The 17,943-nt window shown below is 40.8% G+C and overlaps 1 protein-coding gene across 2 annotated transcripts in view; it reads right to left on the bottom strand.

Annotated features, from left to right (window-relative positions):
- LOC116311709 (protocadherin-9) overlaps positions 1-17,727 on the bottom strand; it is a 194,506-nt gene extending 176,779 nt beyond the window's left edge. For both annotated transcript variants that reach the window (XM_039609231.1, XM_039609232.1), the window contains exons 1-2: positions 16,611-17,727; positions 12,972-16,108 (exon numbers count right to left, since the gene is read on the bottom strand). In XM_039609231.1, coding sequence (XP_039465165.1) covers positions 12,972-16,007 — 3,036 coding nt within the window. In that variant the 5' untranslated portion in view covers positions 16,008-16,108; positions 16,611-17,727. The remainder of the gene's footprint in view (positions 1-12,971; positions 16,109-16,610) is intronic.
- Between the last annotated feature and the right edge of the window lie 216 nt (positions 17,728-17,943).

Here is a 17,943-nt window from a genome sequence, read left to right as displayed (position 1 = left end):
TAGTATTCTTTCCCTAACAATCTCAGACTATAGAAGTCCTATTTCTAGCACAAAAGAAAAAAAAATACATGCTAAGTCAAAATTATGAGATTGCCTTTCTGTTTCACAATTTCGATTTAGCATGGGGACTCTTTTCTTGTACTGGCAGAAATGTTCAGGGTAAGGATTTCAATATAACACTGGCAAGGGCCTTGACTGGAGTGGTAGCACAAGATAATAAAGTTGGCCAATGCATTACCCCAGCAAATACCGTACTGCTTCAATATAAGTATAAATCATGCCCAATTTGAATAATAATTAAATTATAAATAAATTAGGACAGTCTTACCTCCTCAGAGGAAAACAGCGCAGGTCATCTCTCCTGGACCTCAGATACCATAGGCTGACACTCCACGACCTCTCTCCGCCTGAGAGAAAATGTTTGCAATAATGAAGCATTTCAATATAATGTAGAAAAAAAAAGAGAAAAAAAAGTTACGGATCGGACTCCCGATCCTTACTGCGCATGTGCAAAGTCTGACCGTACAGATCGCGTCTACCCGTGGAATTGTACATAAAATCAATACTCCACCAACAAAAGGCTCTCAAAACAATACAATACTTTCCACAGCTTTGAAGGATGGGTCAGGGTGTATCCTTCGTGGCCCACCCTATGCCAGAATTCATAGCGCGCCCAGCCGATTCTAGTTTCAAACAATGGCGGCAGCCACTTAGTTTTAATATTACTCTTATTACTCTTTCTGGGTCACAAAGTAAACTTTTAAGGTATTTTCAGGCGAGAATGTAGCTGTGTAAATTTCAAATATCTGCTCAGTTTATTAAGACAACACATTTTTGCAAAAATGCTTCTACGTTTTCGGAGACGTCTGTTACCACCAGCTTCGATAGCTAGCTGGGATTCAAGGCTCGCTAGAGCAGCGAGAACAGCGAACTCCCGGCATATCATTTTCAACCCCAGCGGTCCTTCGCTAGCTTAAACATGATATATAAGTCCCTTAGATGACTTAAATATGTTATTGTTTGGCTTTTTTCAGTGCTTTACTCGTTCCACCCTCCTGGGTCCTCAGGAGGATGCAGCCTAGCGCTTGTAGAAAATCCTAATAACAGATGTCGTTAGCTTACCTGCTAGGGCAAATGGCCGGCAGCTCCCGCACCTGTCCAAAAAAATGGTCAAATAATACACTCCAACTTCAGACCAGGTAAAATCCGTAATGGTCGAAAAATTGTAATTTTCATCCAACTTTGGCCACGTTTGTTCAAAGTTTCTTAGCAGGTTTTCAGTTCAGAACACATGGACAAACCACTATCACACAGTCTGCTCAGACTCGTTTGGTCTAGTTCAAACTTATTCAGACCACGACGTGTGCCAGTCACCTACGGGGTTTCCACGGTTCCCAACTCGACTCAAAAATCTACTCAAAAGTTGATAATCTTTGTTATGCTCGCTAGAAAATCTTAGTTAGGACAACAATGGAAGAAATTTGTTGGGCAGACAAGCTATTTTAGGTTGTAAATGAAAAGTTTTATTTCTAAGTCAGTTTAATTTGAAAACTTTACTCAAATCAACAATTACTAGTTATCGTTTTTACAGTGTGGGTTTACACATCTACACTTGAAAGTTGCAGTTTTTATCTACTAAGTAACCCCGCTGGAACAAAAGCGCCTTGCTTACAGGCATATAAGCGGCTGGTTTTTGTTTTATTTTATTATTTCTAATATATCTTGCCAGGCCAAAGCTGACCCTACAACCTTCCAGTCCAAAGGTCACCCCAGGAACCCTTGGGCCACTTTTATTTTTATTTTACTCAGCTGTTTGGATGTTGTTTGCTGTCTTTGGAAACCAAGGTAAATAGAAAAATCACATTTGGCTCAGGCCCTAAGTAATGTGGCCACTTCTTCTTCCAAGAAAGAGACACATTATGGTAGATGGGGTTTCCCCTGCCTGCAACTTCAGTTCATAACACACTGCTGTCCTGATGGATTCTCTGTTGGTAGCAGTAAAAATTAACAGTTTTCTCTTTGTCTAGAGTTAAAATACTTTCGGGAATTAAAATGTAAGAAATGCAGTAAACATTCGTAATGTTTCCCTACATGGGGAATTACAAAAAACTATAAACTGGTTATAGATCAATAACCCACTGTGGGGAAATGTTTGTGTAACTAGACTAAAGGGGAATATGACAGCATGTGCATCAGCATGTGCAGAAATAATAATAACAATAATGGCAGAAAAATAATTTCGAGTGTCTGACTGATGCTGATTTTAATTCAGTGGAATGACATCGGGCGCATGAATAATTTGGTGACGCTCCAAGCCAAAGAATTTTCAAAAGGCATCAGTCAATTCATGGAAAAATATGAGTGGAACATATGTGAGAATATTCAGTCAAGTCATGTTTGCTAAAAACTTAAAGCCGCTATTCGGCCCTTTTAATATAAATTGCACTTTGCCCAAATATATCAGCTGTTGTTTTGTTTATTACTTACTTAAACTTTTCGTTTCTTTTTGTCACCTAAATTTGTCAAAACATGAAAAAAAAAAGCCCAGCATCTATGAAATTTCTCCAGTCTATTAAGCTTAATCTATTATCTCCATAATAAGACATCTGCATATGAATATGTAGAATCTGTAGGCAAGAGGGAGAAATCTTTGGTACTGGAAGCTTTTTGACGTTCCCTTGTAGTCCACTTGTAGTCTCAGTGCTATTGACCAATCAGGATTGAGCAGGGTTTTCTTGCATGCTGGTTAGCGGCCCGTTTGGGAAGCAAAAGAGAGATTGCGTTTTCCGAAAGCAATCTCAAAACAGTCGGCTATCATCTGACATTGATTTAGCTTTTTATTACCTTTTTAAAATGATCTGCATTTCTAAACAATTACCTGCAAACGTAACAGCCCTGATATTGGCTGGCTACACTGGAAGCTCCGAAAAATTGGTTGTTGCCCCCAGAGTGCAAGTCAGCCTCCTAGCTAATGTGAACCAAATTTGATAAAAATATTGATTTCAACATTATGTAGGGGCAATTATCAGTTTAATAACAAAGGTAAAGCTGAAGTCAGTTTTTAAATTAACCTTTTTCACTTCAGTCCCTTGTGTTCACAGACCACTTCAAAAACACATCCTCATATTTATAAAAATGCAATCCACAGTGTATGAAGACAGCCTTTTATGACGGCGAAGAGCTTGATGCTGCAATGCAGCAAAGAGAAAGGAAACCTCCGAAAGACACTTTGGAGCCTTAATCTTTTTTTTCTTTTTGCACATTAGAGTTCTTTTGAATTTCTGATCAGAGTTCAGCGTTTTTCATGTGTGTCATTACAACATATAGTTGTAGCACGCATAATCTTCCCCAAATTGGGCTGTATAATAGGTAGACTCTCAAGTGAACAGCAGCGTGGAACGCACACAAGTGCATTCACTCTACTGTTGTGATCAGATTTAATCAGAAAACACTCTCTAGGGGGATTTTTCCCCCTGCATAATGAGTTTGATTCTAATGTAAACCTTGATAATACTGTACATTTATAATTCAGAACTTGTCCTTCTAACCAGGTGGATTGCTGCTGCAAATGTGAAGACTTCTTCGACTACCGGAAGCGAGTCATATGTTTGAACACCTATGGGTCATGAGACGATCACGTTTATTAGCGTCCATGTTAATGCAAAGTGACTATGCATAATGAAACAAGTGCTGCTTTGAGGACATTGCCGGTGGAAGACCAAGAACAGAATTAATCTGGTTTTCTGCCCAAACAAGGTTAAAAAGGCATGTGACATCATCCACATGTGGATAATTGTTCAACTGGATGTTCAGCTCTGTTGTGCGCAGTTCCATGATGACAAAGCTGTATAACAGAACAGTCTGAATGCTGGAGCTTTATAAATTTGCTGCACATACTGTCTACGCCTATTGTGGTAGACACACGGTTCTTTCTGCGAAGCATCCACGCACAGCTTAATGCATCTGGTTGCTGAAGTGGTTCAGCTTCAATATGTGAGACAAGACTTTTGTATTGTGCAGTCTGTTATTTTCCTCCTCATTGGCAAAGCTTACATTACATCTTGCGCCTGGGATATTAATTGAAGACATGGTTTGTGGAGAAAAAGAACATTCAGTCTTTCACTAACCAGAATATGCACATAGAGGTGGTACATAAGATCATGTGAGGCATTAAATTTGGCCTGTAGGAGCAAAAGAAAGTCTCATCAAATTCAGTGGTGGGAGAGCAGTTTTTTCTCCCCATCACAAACAAATGATACTAAATTTAGGAAACGATTTACAAGACTGAGAAACACTGAAAACATATTTTCATAAATTGTTTGGAGGTGCAATATTAGGATTGCCTACCTAACCTGATCACCAACCCAACTTTTTTTTTTCATAGACCAGCACTATGATTATACTTTAGATCAGAAGTCAGGTTTCAAATTCTACTCAGTAAGTGCAGACAGCTTTTTTGAAAGTGACCATATATATGAGGTCAAACTTTAAAGCCTATATTTATTTATTTATCCTTTCTTCCCCCCCTCCTCATCTTCACTCAAATGCAGACTAAGCTCTGCCTTTGGCTTTCAGACTCAGTGGACAGATTAAGCTGAGTTAGCCCTACTTTCCATGGATGTGTTGTCGTGGCAATTTGAAATCCACCCCCACCCCCCACCGCCTGCCCCATCACCCTTTCTCCAAATACCAGTTAAGAGGTGATGCATCTACACTTCTTTAACTGGAAAACAGCTGAAGATTCTAAAAAATGGAAGCATCAGTACAAAAATGCCAATAGCTGCAAAAAAAGATTTTTTTTTTCATAAATATTTCATAGATATATAGACATATTCACAATATATACATTTTCACGGTGTTAGGGTTTATTAGGATGCAGCTGGCAGTGATGATGATGATGATGATGATGAAGATGGCATAGGTTAGGAACTCCCAGTTGCTAATGGTTGGTATGTTTCCCGTTGACTGTATATAATACAAAAATCTGATGTGAAAGAGTGAAGACAACACAATCTGAGCGCTTTAGAACTCAATTTTGAAATACTACCATAAAGAAAATTCACTTTTCAATTCATTTTTCTTTTTCTGTGCAGCCTTACAGTCAGACAATTCATGAAAGGCTTCGTGTTCTTTGAAGTCATATTAGACTATTATCCACATTTAGCTTACAGCCATGTCAGATGTGTATAAATATATGCACACTGTATGTTTTAGAATTGGTTTTAAAGTCCTGCTGTAGAATGATGTGAGCAACTGCAAAGAAACTCACTGTAACGGTTCCTCGGGTCCATACTGGTTGTGGGGTGTCACACTTATAAAACTGAAGCTGTAGAAGGTCAGATGGATGTATGGCTGGAAGTTTTATGAAAATTTTAGGATCAATTTTTCATAAAGGAAAAGCTTTTCTCTCATGTCCTTTATTTATTCATTGAAAAAAAAGATTTGATCTCTTCATGGCCAGTAGAGACAGGAGGAAACATACAAGTCTTGGAAAAAACCCCGAGCCCATTTTCTGGTGCTATCCAAACAAGCACTACAGTATGTGTAAAACTCCGCCACCGTCACATGTTTTAGAGCAGCTGCTAACTTGATCTCATTAACATTCATGTATTTAGGTCAGCTGGAAGGAAAATTAAAGACAGCATTTGCACGTGTGACTGTTTAAGACTGAGGAACAGTGAAATTCCCCCAAATGACATACCTCTGTAAATTAACTTTGAATTAAATTTCCCTTCCACTCTAAGTGAATTATCGGGTTGGCTGTGTGTCAGTGACTTTGTATGCCTCTTTAAAAACACCAGATCAGTCAAAGCAGAAAATCTGTTTGCTTCTTAAAATACACGAGTTGGCAACGTAATCAGCCGAAGCACATGTATATGAGCAAACGCTGATTAGAATCGGCGCGCACATGGTAGCTTGACTGAAACATATCCCAGTTTATACATAATGTCCCATCACAACATCACAGAGGCAGAACAAACGGACAAATTCCAAACAAGAAAGATATGATCTCTTTGAAACATTTATTATGAAATTATAAAGGTAGAATACCACTGTTCAAATAAAGGCTTTATAAACAGAGTGGGGTTTGCAGTGTACTGGAGATTTGGAAGAGTTTATTTCAGATGTAATTAATGTATAGCCAGCAATGAAAAAAAAGGAAAAGGAGAAGGCAGCGGAAATAAATAATACAAAACTAAAATAAAACAAGTCCATTATTGTTTAACACAGCACATTAGGCAAGATTACCAGGAGTTCAATTTACATGAAACATCTCATATATACAAGATTTACATCGATGAGGGTTACAGAGTCTTTGTGAGCTATGAGGCCCAGTGGCAAAGCAGTCAATGGCAGTCACATTTCAAGTCAAGTGAGGCTCTTAGCTTGAGGGGGGTTTTGGCTGGCAATGCCATTATCACAACTATTAGTCTAGACACTGGCACACGCTAGTGACAGAGCAGCGGCCTGTGTGTTATTTGACACAACACCCCAATGACAAGGACACATCTCCCTCTGGGTTTGTCATGTCAGAAAAGACAGCGCCGCTTTGCCCATCTTTTACCCGCACACCCTTTTTCTCTGATGATAAACGGAGAGAGGATGGTAACAGGAAAAAAAAGAAAGAAAGTTGGGCTATGTGTTGAACACAAAGCACCCTCATCTGTCACAAATGATCAGAACACAAAGGTGAACACACCCTTGGTGATTTAACATCGTATGTAACGGCGCTGACCCCAGTAAAACACGGGTGAAAGGTTAGGGTTGGAGACGGGGAAGATAAGGAGTGGGTGGAGGAGCCAAGTGAGGAGTGGAAAGGAGAGATGGGTTGTTGTTGGTGGGGAGGAAGGGGGGTTGGGGGCATTCAAACAATGACGTAGCATCATAACTCCATCTTTTTTTATATAATATATATAGAGATAGATAGATTTATAGACAAGCAAGCAGTCAAGAAACATTTTCTTCCACCCTCTACTCTTATTTTTAAGGAAAATTCAAGAGAATTTCAGATGAGGTGTTGATACCTTAAGTGTTTTAAGCTGCAGTTTGTCTTTTCACATCATGCAGTGTTGGAAAAAAAAGAAAAGTAAAAAAACAGGAAGCTAGTATGTCAACTTGATTGATTGCCTTAGAAAAATGGGAAATGCGTTTTGTGGATTAGTGAAAACATGGAGATGAATTAAGTAATGACAGTCCTACAAAAGCCGCTATGACTTTTGTGCATTAATTTCACAAAGCAAAGCCCCTGAAGACTGATCATCAATCAATGCGCTTCGAGAATTTGCAGAAATGGATGATAAATTTAAGATGAATGGGTTGCCAGCCAAAAGTGATGGACAAACAACAAAGCAGATATGAAAAAAATCAAATAAAATCACATATGAACACACTTGCATGAGACCTTTTGATAAGAGACAATATTTGTCATTATCAAAACTGTGTCGTATATTTTGGACAGAATGAAACGGCGCAATGATGAGAAGGTTTCTGTAGATGAGGGAAAAATTCATGAAATGTTCACAAAAAACAAACAAACAAAGGAACAACAACAACAACAAAAATGTAATTCCTGGTAATTTGCCATCATCTGTGTTTGGCAATTATGTCCCTGGCAGTTACAAAGAAAGAAGAAAAAAAGGTCTATAAATTAATAAATATATAAATATATTAAAAATCAGTAGCACTTCATTTTTCTGAAACAGGGGAAAATAAAAACATATAAATGAACTCCATAGTTCAGCCAGTGTACCAACAGGGAGCTTTGATTTATTTTGTTGTTTTGTGCAGACAAAACTGGATCCCCCTTGGGGCAATAATCTACTCTGATAGTACTCACACCCACTACCATAGTATAGCTTGCAATCCATTTCATTTCCTCTTACCCACCTAGAATATAGAGGACATGACAAGTTTTTTAAAGACGCAGATACAATGTTCTCTGTGGTGAAGAGCTTTGCAAATCCTCCACTGATAATTTAAAGCTTTGATAGAAACTTCACTCGCACACTTCCTGGCTTACTTTCTCGAGACAGCTACATTTGTTTTGAGGATCTGCTACATTTTACTCAATAAGAAGATGCAGCACTAAAGATCCGTCTTCTTGGATTTACCTGCTGTTTTCTTAATTATTCAGCAGATGTTGGCAACAGACCTAACTTCACAGAGCTTGCTCACAGATTTGGTTAATTAATATCTTTACTTAGTGACCCAGTTTAACCTTTTGTACATGTTGGTGTCCTTTTTCCGTTCTTCCTCTTATTACAAAAAATGCTAAGGCTGTTGGAACGCCATTAGTTAAAGGTATGAAGGACATGCTCAGTGTAAGAGATCACAAACACAGTATCCTGATTAAGTGACAGGATAGCTTGGGAGAAACGATGTATGATCACAGTCGGCAGCAATCACTGGCCTCTCTCCATCTTCCTCTTTCATACCGCCAAACTCTGTGTCAGCACAACCCATAAGATATTGCAACAGACTTTTCCCCTCAGGTGCAACATTGTCATAGTTCATTAATCTTCTCAAACTTCTCCTGCTGCCATCAGCCCCCGTACATACTACTAATCCCCTTATTAATGTGGCAAATGAACCTGCACAAGAAGGACGACTCCCTCAAGGCTCCATAATTACAATGGTCTGTACAAACTCCTGTTTGCATAGAATGTCCATTCATTACATTCATTACATTACTGACAACTCCAGGAATCTTCTTGCTGAGGATTCCCCCCTTTTTTTTCCACAAGTCTTCTAATATCCTGCGCTTTAAACTGAATACTCCAGTTACTGTGATATTTAAAACCCTGCTCGTTGTTTATGAGATAATGTACCATGCGCCTATTTTTACTGTAGTGCTCAACACAGAGAAGGAAATGATCCATGAGTCAGACTTAGACAGAAATACTGAATCAAATTTTAAATACCTCCAGTATTATTTGGAATAATTAACCCATATTCACATGTTGCCATTTGTTCTATATGTGCGATAACTAAACTGAGACTGCTCAGATAGAAAGCTGTTAGATGTCCCCCGGCCTGAGGCAGATTTGGGGTGAAGAAAAGCACATCACAGCAACAGGAGATGGGTTAATTGTCGGTGCATGCTTCCTTTCCGTGTTTGCATGTGCATGAAAAAAAAAAACAACCTAGAAGCCTACAGCAATTAAGACTTGTTACACATTAGGTGTTCAGACCACAAGGTTGCACAACTGAAAAACGCCATACAGGGCCCATAACTGCGGATTCTCACATATGCAATATGTTGCTTCCGCAAAGTGACGGAAGAGAGAACACATCTTGTGTGAACTTGTCAATATGTGGTAGCAAACGTAATAATTAACATCCTTATATTCACGTTCACTACAAGATTTGTTCAAGTTTAATTCTGAAGACTAGATATACGGAAAATGTAGATTGCAATCAGTCAGCCATGATGTTTCATTCGCTGTCTCTGAGACTACTTTCAAACCCTGCTCCCCTCAGTAAAACCATGTTAACATATTCTTAACACGAGCCTTGGGATCTGACGCACAGTACATAGTTAATGCATAGCCACTGGGCTCATGTTGTGGTAGTGAGCCACATCTATGTCTACGACTACTGACAGGATGAGAATAAGAATGATGATGATTATTATCCTCCGTTTCTTAGATGCTTGTGTTGCCTAGTGAAACTAGGACAGTGTTTTCATGCTTTTTTTCCTCTGTGTTGTTTACACTAATGTAGGTCCCTAGAGGGTAAAAAAATAAGTGAGAAAAATGAAAGGAAAGGCAAAGATTCCCCTATTGCTATAAGCTATAAGGATCTGTATAAAACTGATTGCACTAGGCATTAGTGCGTAATAACGCTACTGCAGATCTGCTATTTCTTTTACTTATACACTCTATATCACCTAAAAAGAAGACAGCACTAATGTCTCCGTGCTTTGCTGTTGTTCTCAGTGTCTTTTTCTCTGTCTAATCGTTTATCAATTTCCTTTCAGTTTCCTTATTTTTTGACTGGTGCTGATGTTGCATAGAAGTGACTCTTGAAAACTGGAAGAAAATGGCTTTTCAATTCCTTGAGAGAAGGTCAATCTTAAAAGCGATCCACCCACAGTTTCGCTTGTGTCTTCCTCTTGAACTTCCTTTTTTACTTAACCGCTTGTTTCGTGTTAACTTCAGGCACCAGTTGTTTATTGGTGTTGGTTTGTTAGTCATAGGGCAGCAAACTAAGTGCTAAATTTCATCTTCCTACCGTATACCTTTTTGGATCCTTTAACTATGGCAGCAGTTCAACACCTTTAGCTTTAATTTCAATATATTACATCAAATCACATTTTCCAACCAAAAACTAACCAGTAATAACTTTAAATGAAATTGGCTCGTTTTTGTTATCTGTATATATAAGAAATCTTTTAATAATGTAGCTCTTATCTTCTTCTAAAGCGCTTCTACTCTGCAGAGAATGATATGATAATCCAGTGATATTACCTTTTGGATATACTGTCTGTTTAAAGATTCAGTCAAACGTAATTGGTATTTTCTTGATCTTCTTTTTTTTTTAACTACAGCACAAATCCAAAAGGCATAGAATTTAGTGGATGGGCATCTCCGCATGAATGATCATGAAATGGAGATGACATGTGCATGTCAATACAAATGGCTGCATTGTGCAAAACAATCAAAACAATGGATGGAACAGTGGCATTGATAACATACCCTGGTTTATCCAGAAAGACATGTCAGTGCAGTCGGGGCAGTCTAATCATTTAACCACAATCAATAACTGCCAATCTGAGCTGGAGTCTTTGTTTGCGAGATGTTTTTTGGAGTAATTATGACTAAGAACCAACCGCATGCTGTAAGGGCCTTCTTTACAAATTTGAAAGATTGATATCAGCCAATAATGGAAAGACGGATAATCACTATTTAATGGAGATAAAGTGCATCGTTGTGTGGAGTTGCAATATAACCGTGCAAACTGGTAAGAAAAGGAACTCGTACTTGTTCTGTGCATATCTGTATGATACTGTTGTTTTAATATGTAAGCAAATGCATCTTTAGAGTTGTTAAAGATATGATTCTCTTATTGTCTTTCATAAAAATAAAAGACGATGGACTTATTTCAACTAATTTATATCAGTAAGTAATAGCAGAACAGTAGTAGAATTAGACTGAGGCACAACTTACACAAGTTCAGTGAAAAACACGAAACTGTACAGAACATTTCAGACATAAGTCTGTGAACAAAAGCGTCTGTAACAGTGCATCATTTATAATATCGGTGGCACAATATAGAACACACTGGCTCTGTTTGTGTGCTTCTTTGAATCATTTGTCAGAATTATTGATCCCAATAAATCTTGTGTGGAATTGTAGGATGACTGAGCAAATCAATGAAGTTGTGCTTACAGTATAGTGTCATATCTCATGTGTCCTCCTCTAGGGTTGAATAGTGGCCCCCACCTCACCCCACCCGCTGCCACCGCCAGCATCACCCATTTCATCGCCTCGACTCATCTCTCTCTCTCACACATCACCAACCCCCACACACACACACACACACACACACACACAGACACACTAACGGCGCCTGGCAAATGACGGCACACTGAATGCCTCTTTTGACTGCTACCTCTCACACAGAAACACATTAAATGCAACCCCAGATGCAGTGACCCGGAGGTATGCATCGACAGGAGTCGCACAGTGTCACCCCTGTAATTCCACTCGCTCGTCCGGATAGATCTTATCACTCACATCTCTAACTGCCATTATCAATCTTTCCTGTGCAGCCTCTGCATCATTAGGCGAGAGTATTTCACTAAGAACACTAACATAGGTTTCACTCCTTTCTTCTCCTCCCTTGCATTTATAAGTCCACTGCAGGTTGGCGTAGTGCCAAGCTCTGCCATGCAGCGCAACACTGCCACCTAAAGGTTCAGTACCACCGTCAAACCTGACCCATCGACCACAGCCTCTCTCTGCCTTCCCTTCTCCTTCTGCGCTCTCTCTTCCATCTTTTCTGCCGTTCCCAATATTTGTCCACGTGTGTTCCATTAGATTAAAACTGTGTGTTGTGTAGTGGTGCTTTATTAGCAGAAAAATTAATAAGGCTTTGATAAAAAGCAGCATGGATTACGTTGAAATTTGAGGCTCATTATTGGCTAATCCTTTTTGAATTGGATGTGTATCAAGTTCCAGACAAGCTTCACTCAGTTCGCTAGTGTGCTTTGAGAGGAGGCATTTAATTCAAGCTCAGATGATGTGGCAAAGCCTACAGTGACATTCACAATACCACTGCAGCAGTCTAATTATTGAATGTTGTTATTGTTGCAGGTGTTGAAAAGGTTACAAAGTCTTTCATGACAATGCACACCAAAAAAAGAAAGAAACAAACAAAAAAAAACATGAATACACTCAAGAGTTTTATGAAGAGAGAGAGAGAGAGAGAGAAAGCGAGAGAGAGAGAGAGAGGTGAAAAGTCAACTACTTTTTGGAGAATGTGTGCAGCATTTGTCTATGATGAAAAGCAGCAATCTGAGTAGATAGGCAAGAAAAAAATGTTTCTTTTACAAAGATCATTGGGTTACAGTTAATGTTATGTTGGCACATTTTTGCCAGTGATCTAACCTGGGTGCTGAAGAGACAAAATAAGGCAAAGCAGTCACTCGTCCACTTGCATTTTGGTAAATATGAATTAAATATATATTAAATACAAAACATGGGTTTGCAAGTGTTACCCCCAAATTATGCATTGTGTGATTGTTGAGTCCATAATCAACTCCATTAATCAGCTGTTGTTCAAGTTACTTTTTCTCTTTTCTTTTTATGTTTAGGTTGCGAAACTTGCTGAAGCAGTGTGTCTCCTGAACTGTTTTCTGTTGCTTCACAGTACCTTAGAGTCAGTCCCTAATCTAGACTGGCACTTTAGCACTGTGGAACAGGGCAGTTATAGGCAGTACTTATAGACCAGTAAAAGTGCTCTTTTACCTGCTGTCTGGTGTGCATGGGCCCCTTCGTCTTGAACCCTCCTTGGGAGCTGCACTCTGAGGCACTGAAGTGGTCGGAGCTCGTGGAGGATCTCTTGGAAAGGGTGTCACAGCCCCCCACAAATGTGTTATCCAATGGGAGCTCTTGTATCACGTGATGCTTCTTCACTGAGACCGGTGTGTCAGCCTTGAGATGAAAGGCTGACTGCGGCGAGGCGGATTTGTAGTGCCGGGCCAGGTCTGGGCTGCTAGGTTTGAAGGTTGTGGTCGGCGTGGCATTCCAATCAAAGCGTCCAATCCCTTGCTCTTCCAGCTCGGTGGGCAGACTGATGGTTCCGTTGATTGGCTCGTGGGCAGGATCGTCAGGTTTGTTCCCCTCTATGGTGACAAAGTTGAGCAAGGAGTTTTTGGGGGACTTCCTTTTCTTGCGCTTTTTCTTTTTGTTCTGTTTGTTTTCTGTGTTGGGTGACATCCACTCTGCCCCCTGCTTTTTTCTCTGTGCGGCTTTGAATCTAGAAGCATGGCGGCAGCGCAGCAGCACAGTCACAAAGATGACAATAATCACCACCAAGGCGCCGGTAACAAAAGCTATCATTATGGTTAAATAGTCACCACTCTGATAGGTTTCACTGCTTTCACCAATGTTTCGGTCAATTGGGGTCTCCATGGTGCGTCGAATGAGATCATTGATGAGTGTTGAGTTGCCCACAGTGTCATTAACATACAAAAACACCAGCACAAGAGTATGGAGAGATTTGGGATAACCCAGGTCACTGATATTGACCACTAATCTGTGCAAGCCTATGTCGGTTAGTGCTGGCTTTTCCTCCAAAGTAATATTCCCTGTGACTGGGTCAATTCGAAACAGACCTTTGTTATTCCCACTCACAATTGTGTATTTGAGTTCTGCATTCATCCCTGTATCACCGTCTACAGCAAACACCTCTGCTACCACAGATCCTGGGATAGAGGAGAGAGGCACGAGCTTGAAAGACGTGTTGGAGGGTGGGTAGATAACGATGGGTGTGTTGTCGTTCACATCAATGACATTGATGGTCACCTTGGCAGCTGAGGAGCAAGGAGGCCTGCCACTGTCCACAGCCCTTACATCAAAAGTGTAGGAACTCTGCTGCTCTCTGTCGAAGGATACATTAGACTTTATCACCCCAGAGTAAGGATCTAGTATAAAGTTCTCATTGTCATTCAGAATAGAAAGAGAAACAGCAGCATTTTCTCCGGCATCTGAATCTGTCACAGTTATCACCCCCACAGTACTGTACTTAGGAAGATTCTCAGACACAAAGAACTGGAAGTGGTTATGTGTGAACTTGGGGTTGTTATCATTTTCATCCAGCACGGTTACAATAACGGCTGCCTGCGTTTGCAGAGGGGGCGTCCCGTTATCTCTTGCTGTTACAGTGAAGAGGAACCTATCCTGATCCTCCCGGTCAAAAACCCTGGATGCAGTCAGAACACCTGTTTTACGGTCAAGATCAAAAAATGATGCATTTGGTCCCAGCTGGTAAACAATTTCTGCATTTTTCCCACTGTCCTCGTCTGTGGCGCTAAGAGTCGTGAGGAACAAGTCACGTTTGTTGTTTTCCATAACAGCCAGCTCAATAACTGGCTGAGTAAAAATAGGCGGGTTGTCATTCTCATCCTCCAGCCTCACTCTCACCAAGGCAGTCTGATTCAAGCTCGGCTTTCCAGAGTCAGACGCTACAATTTTAAAGTTATATTCCTTTGTCCCTTCGTAGTCAAGCAGTGCGGATGTCTCTAACAGATACTGGTTGTCATACACAGCTTTTAGATGGAAGGGCACATCCTTCTCTATGAAACAAATGACCTTGCCGTTAATGTCAGTGTCTTTGTCTGACACTGTGATGAGTGCTATCTTTGTATTGATGGGATCCTTCTCTGAGAGGAAAACAGTGCCATTAATGGGACTGATTATGTATCTCAGGTCTATATTAGGTGGATTGTCATTAACATCAGTCACATTTATGGTAACAGTAGCTCTGGCTGGACTTGAGCTGCCATCACTAGCTAAAACAGAGAGCTTATGGATAGCAGTTTCTTCTCTGTCCAGAGGTCTCTGCACTGTAATTAGGCCAGATGTTGCATTCAGTGCAAACAGTCTTTTTGTAGCAGGAGACACCTGAGTCCCAAATACATAATGTATCTCTGCATTTGCCCCTATGTCTGCATCTGTAGCTTGGAGCTGCACTACAGATGTGCCAATAACGGAGTTCTCCGGTATATGGACCTCTATCTGACTCTCTTTAAACACCGGTTTGTTGTCATTGACATCTGTCACAGTAACCTGGAGAATGGCAGTGCTGGATTTCTGTGGACTGCCACCATCCTCTACTTTAATCTTCATCACATACGTGTCCTTCTGCTCTCTGTCCAGATTCTGCTGCACAATGAGCTGGGGCCACTTTTCCCCCTCAGGCGTTTCTACTATGTCTAAGCCGAAGGCACTTTGCCCATTGATCAGCTCGTATTTGTGGACACTGTTGGGGCCAGTGTCTGGGTCAGTGGCAGAAGGAATAGCAAAGCGGCTGTTAATGAGCGTGTTCTCTGGGATAGAGATGTTGATCACAGGGGACGGGAACATGGGGGCATTATCATTTGTGTCTTTAACGATTATTTTGATCTTAATCAGCCTGAAATAATCATTAGGCAGGATGACCACTTCAATTTCAAAGGAGCACTCGCTGTCCTCAAAAGAGGGACCGGGGCATAACTTCTCTCTGTCAATTCGGTTTGATGTTGTGAATATTTCTCCAGTGCTGCTCAGAACACGGACCAGTGGGTTATCTCCTGCTTTGGAGACGAGCCGGTACACAAGATTAGCACTCGTTCCGGTGGCAGCATTTGTATGGGAAATGTTTAGGTCCTTTGGTATGTTTCCAATGAGGACATTTTCTTGCAACTCCTCCCTGATGGGGTAAATTAGCTCTTGGGCTATTGAAGGATCTAGCCATACGCAGGCAAGCAGTGCACCCAACAGGTAATAGTCTTTTAGATCCATAACAGTGTTAATATGCTTCCAGCCTTCAAAACTCAAAGGTTTCTTTCTATGCAGTGTTGTTACAGACAGTGACTCCTGGCAGGAATCTTCCACGAATAAACCTATGAATACAGGACAGAGATTCCCTTCAGTGAAGTAACTTTATTATGCACAGTAAATTAATTTAATTAACAATCATCCAATCCCTCTCCTCACAGTCAGCTGATTCATGCACTATATTTTTTTCCCTCTTCTTTAGGATTTACCCTTAAATCTGAACATAGCCACAAATCATGAGCTCATTCAAACAGTAAAATGAAAATCCAAAAATAAACTGCATTAACCTTTTAAGCAGCCATTAATGTCTGTTACTCTCTTTCTACATCCTCTACGTTTTACGGTCACTATGAATTTTCGGTGCCTCGAACACCCCCACGGCAACAAAACTTCACAACACATTACACAGTCTTATTAATTTTTCCACTTAAACTGTCAAAATTAAAGAGCTTAGGCTGTGAGTGGGCTGCTTAACGAGTGAATAAGCATAAATGAAACCTACAAAGTAAGCTCAGTGAGATTTTGAATTCTTAGTGGGCAAAAGAGACCTATGCTTGTATTACATACCCAAATCGGTTGCAGCACAGAAGAAAAACTGGAGTGTGTCAGCTCATAGTCTTCTCATCCACAGTAGTACAGTAGTTCATTCAGGTAAAGATATCCTCCTCTGACGATCTGCTTTTGGCTCCAGGTAAAAAATAATAACAACAATCACCCAGCAGCACTGGGTTAATCAGACACAAGTACAGGTTTTAGATAAAAGCAGCCGGTCGCAGAAACTGGGGTAAATTGGAAGCTGCATATGTCGCAGTTCCTTTTCCCCCCATTTAACTTCAGGAATTGACTGGATCTAACTGTGCGACCTGCGGTGATTGCGGTGATCAGCGTCGCTCTCCAGCAGACACAGCAAGGTGGTCAGTGGTTTGCGGTGTCTTCAATTAAACGGGTCCCAAAATCAATGCTCATCTCCTGTGCATGTCCAGAGAGAACCGGCGTCTTTCCCCCCTTTCTTTCTTTCCTTTTCTCCCCGGCTACCTGTGAAGGTTAAGGCGCAGACGAGGTGAACCCAAAAAGAGACACGCGTGTCCCATCATGTTTCAAGTTCACGGAGCTCCATCAATAATCAGACTCAAGGTTAAAAAGAAAGAAAAAAAAAAAGATCACGAGGACATTTATGAAAAAGACAAAAAAAAAAAAACCAACAACAAAAAAAGGTGTAAAAGCTCAGAGTCGATCCCACTTAGAAACACCAGCCTTAATGTTACGGCTGCTCAGTGTGACACGGATGCGCAGCGTGTGTGTGGCGTTTATCCTTGCACTCTCACTCCCAGAGCAGAATATCTTGCACTAACTCTGTGTAAACCCATAGGAGGGGTTGGCGATGCACACCACACCGACTAACCACCCCGCACCCCCACCCGGCCGACCCTCGTCATTGGACACCGCCCCTCGCTTTCAATGGCGTTGGCAACCCGAGCGAGGACGGGATTGGCCCGATGTCACGTCACTTAACGCGAACCGGAGGGCTGTCCGCGGTGAGATTCTCCGCGAAGATGCTGCAGGCTGAAGAGACGCTTAACCAAAAACCCCGTGGCTGGGCTGGAGGAGGATGATGACGATGATGATGATGATGAAGCTGGCAATGCTGCTGATGATAGTGTAAAAAAAAGACAGAGAGAAAAGAATAAAGAGATAGTGGATGTCCTCTAGCTTTTACAGTGTGTGTGTGTGTGTGTGTGTGTGTGTGATTATATAAAGGCAGATAACACTCATTGGCTCTAAAGGGACGCATCAAAAGCATACGCCAACCTGTTAGGCTGTTGTCAGGTAGGCTACAATAGCCTAATTGGGGTGGACATAAAAGCCACTAGACTGAAGCGCATTAGAAAGATGCGTTATG

This window comes from Oreochromis aureus, linkage group 1 (genome assembly GCF_013358895.1).
Source record: "Oreochromis aureus strain Israel breed Guangdong linkage group 1, ZZ_aureus, whole genome shotgun sequence".
Lineage (NCBI taxonomy): Eukaryota > Metazoa > Chordata > Actinopteri > Cichliformes > Cichlidae > Oreochromis > Oreochromis aureus.
Note: the sequence above shows the minus strand (reverse complement) of the source record. Positions and strands in the feature narration are given on the sequence as shown.